The sequence below is a fragment of the Protopterus annectens genome, chromosome 1.part2 (assembly GCF_019279795.1).
Source record: "Protopterus annectens isolate FY-2018-M chromosome 1.part2, PAN1.0, whole genome shotgun sequence".
NCBI classification, from domain to species: Eukaryota; Metazoa; Chordata; order Ceratodontiformes; family Protopteridae; genus Protopterus; species Protopterus annectens.
The window spans coordinates 940,539,260-940,541,759 of NC_056727.1; the positions used below are offsets into that span (position 1 = coordinate 940,539,260).

General features: G+C 38.2%; 1 protein-coding gene across 1 annotated transcript in view; it reads right to left on the reverse strand.

Annotated features, from left to right (window-relative positions):
- Positions 1-2,500, reverse strand: part of TOGARAM2 (TOG array regulator of axonemal microtubules 2) — a 1,500,446-nt gene that overhangs the window by 1,203 nt on the left and 1,496,743 nt on the right. Inside the window, exon 20 of the mRNA XM_044059883.1 lies at positions 1-188. This exon is cut by the window's left edge and continues 1,203 nt beyond it. Within this exon, the coding sequence (XP_043915818.1) occupies positions 1-188 (188 nt within the window). The remainder of the gene's footprint in view (positions 189-2,500) is intronic.

Consider the following 2,500-nt stretch of genomic DNA (forward strand, 5'->3'; position numbering starts at 1 on the left):
CTCCTGTAGGCTTTGACCCATTTGACCATGAAGGCTTTTGGCAAGCTTGATGACCACAGCTCGGATGTTTCCACTTCCTCCAGGAAGGACTCCACTTCTGGTCATGTTGTTCAAAAAATACCAGAGAACAGGCAGGACATGTCGTTCAACAGCTTGAGGTCTGCGGGGATACACAGAAACTACAAGAACTGAAAGAAACATATATGTTACCATGATGTCTGAGGCTGTGAAACACAATTCCTTTGTCTAGTAGCTATATTCCTAACAATAGAGTTGCTCAGTTATCAAAAAACAAGTCAAATGCAACATAAGAAATAAAGCCAAGTTAAAGATCATATTTGTTTACATTTAGTGTTGCATATGTGAATGTTTATCAACTTCTGGGATGAAGTAGAGCGTGGGTATGTACAGCGGTAATTTAATTTTATACATGTTAGGTCAAACTGGATAAACTAAAGAGGATAAAACATCTATGGCAAGTTTACAAGATAAGTCCTAGTATAACAAGAAAATTAAGATATCAAAAGGCTATGAAAAGTTTTTGCAAACTAATACAAACTTCAAGAAGAAATTAGGAACAAAAATTAGTAGATCACACTGTATTTAATAAAAAAGCACTATTTAAACATTTGATGGGTTATAGGAGAGATTGTCAGACAAATATTGGTGTGGTGCTTGATGATGATGCAGTAACTGACCCTACTCACTTGGCAAAACTATTTGTACAGAAATTTACAAAGACTACCACGCAATACCAGCACTCAGGCAATACTAACTCATCTGCACAACTTAGACCTACAACCTGCTGTTTCAGAATGCATTTTGAGAAAGGCTATTAATACTGCAAAATAATTTCCAGCAGCTGGACCACATGAGATGAACAGCTTATTTTTACAAATGTTAAAGAACAAAACAGTACAATACTTACAGTGCTTACTTAAAAAAAAAAAACAAAAAAAAAAACCACTAAGCTCAGGGCTTGTTCCTGGAGTCCGGAAAGATGTAACAGTAGTTCCAATCTCAAAAGGGGGGGTCTTCTTGATAATTATCACACCAGAATACTTACCTGTATTTCAAGTATTTTGAATGGATAAATGTATAACATGTGAACCGATGTCTAACTCACTGAAAACGAGTCTAGACATATATCTGCAGGACGTTAAAGAGGGACAAATGGAGAGATGGGATCAGCCAGAAAAGGAAAATAGCATCTCTGAATTTATTCATCTTCAGGTCTTGGTGAGTACCTTCACATGGTAGACCATGTTCTCATAAAATCTCACCAAGGCAACACTCATATAGAAACTGTATTTTATATATTATGAAGAACGATAGGTTAAAAAATAAAAAAGATCATTTGGTGCACAGCTCCCAGGATAAAAATGTGCCCAATCCTGGTGTATGCACAGGTGCCAGTGTGGAAAAAAAGGCAGTGTCAAATCCTCAGGACACTGAATCATTCCTACCACAGGTTTAGGACAGGCTTAGGGAGAGGATAGCCTCCCCCAGTGGTAGAAGGAAGTAATCTATGACTTTCGGCTTTTCCCAGTTAGGGGTCGCCACAGTGGAATTCCGGTCCACTCATGATTGGCAGTGGATTTTTACGGTGCTGAGTTACCGGCCCAACGCCCAACCTTCAACGAAGGCACGCCCATTCATGCTCGCACCTACCTGCATGTCTTTAATGCCACTCGACCGCGTGGAGGACATGCAGACTCCACACAGAAGGTGCTCCAGCCGAGAATCAAACGGGAGAACCTCTGGCTGTGACGCGACAATGCTAACCGGTGCACCACCACGGCTTAAACACAAAATCTATCATGACAAAAAAGGAGGCCTAGAGATTAGAAAGTGGAGTGCTGAGGATAAAAAAAGAAATGTATGTATTGTTACTATTACACAAGAAGTCCAGAATTTCCAGATATAGGAAGTTCAAAAAGACTAGGAAATAAATTAGAGGAAAGAAAAATACTTGCACAAGAAAACCTGTCACAAGCTGCAAATAAGAGTGTTTGTTCTTTAATGAAACAGAGTAATATAAACATTATAAAGACAAGGAAACATTTGGCCTTCTGAAAAAAAAGAAGTGACAGAGGAAGTAAGAAAGTCTACAGAACAAAAAATAGAGCTTTTTAAAAGGTATAAAACAGAAATATGGACATGGGAAAGAAAAGGAGATCTGATATGGTGCCATGCATATGCTATGGAGAAAATCAAACTAACCAAAACCAACAATGCAGCGCTAACGATATTTGAAGAGAAATACAAGCAAAGCCACTTGAATATAGAACACTTCACAATACAATAAATAAATTCACAAATGGGGAATGTAGAAAATAGGATTAGTAAGGCAGAAGTTAAAAAATTAGAAACTGAAGTTATGGGTTATCTGTGATCAGAAGACTTTAGTGTAGAGATTCCAGCACAGGCAATGTTGCAGCATGATAGAACAATGGGTACCCAGATTAATGAGTAGCTGGTGAATCAGAAGGCATTTGAA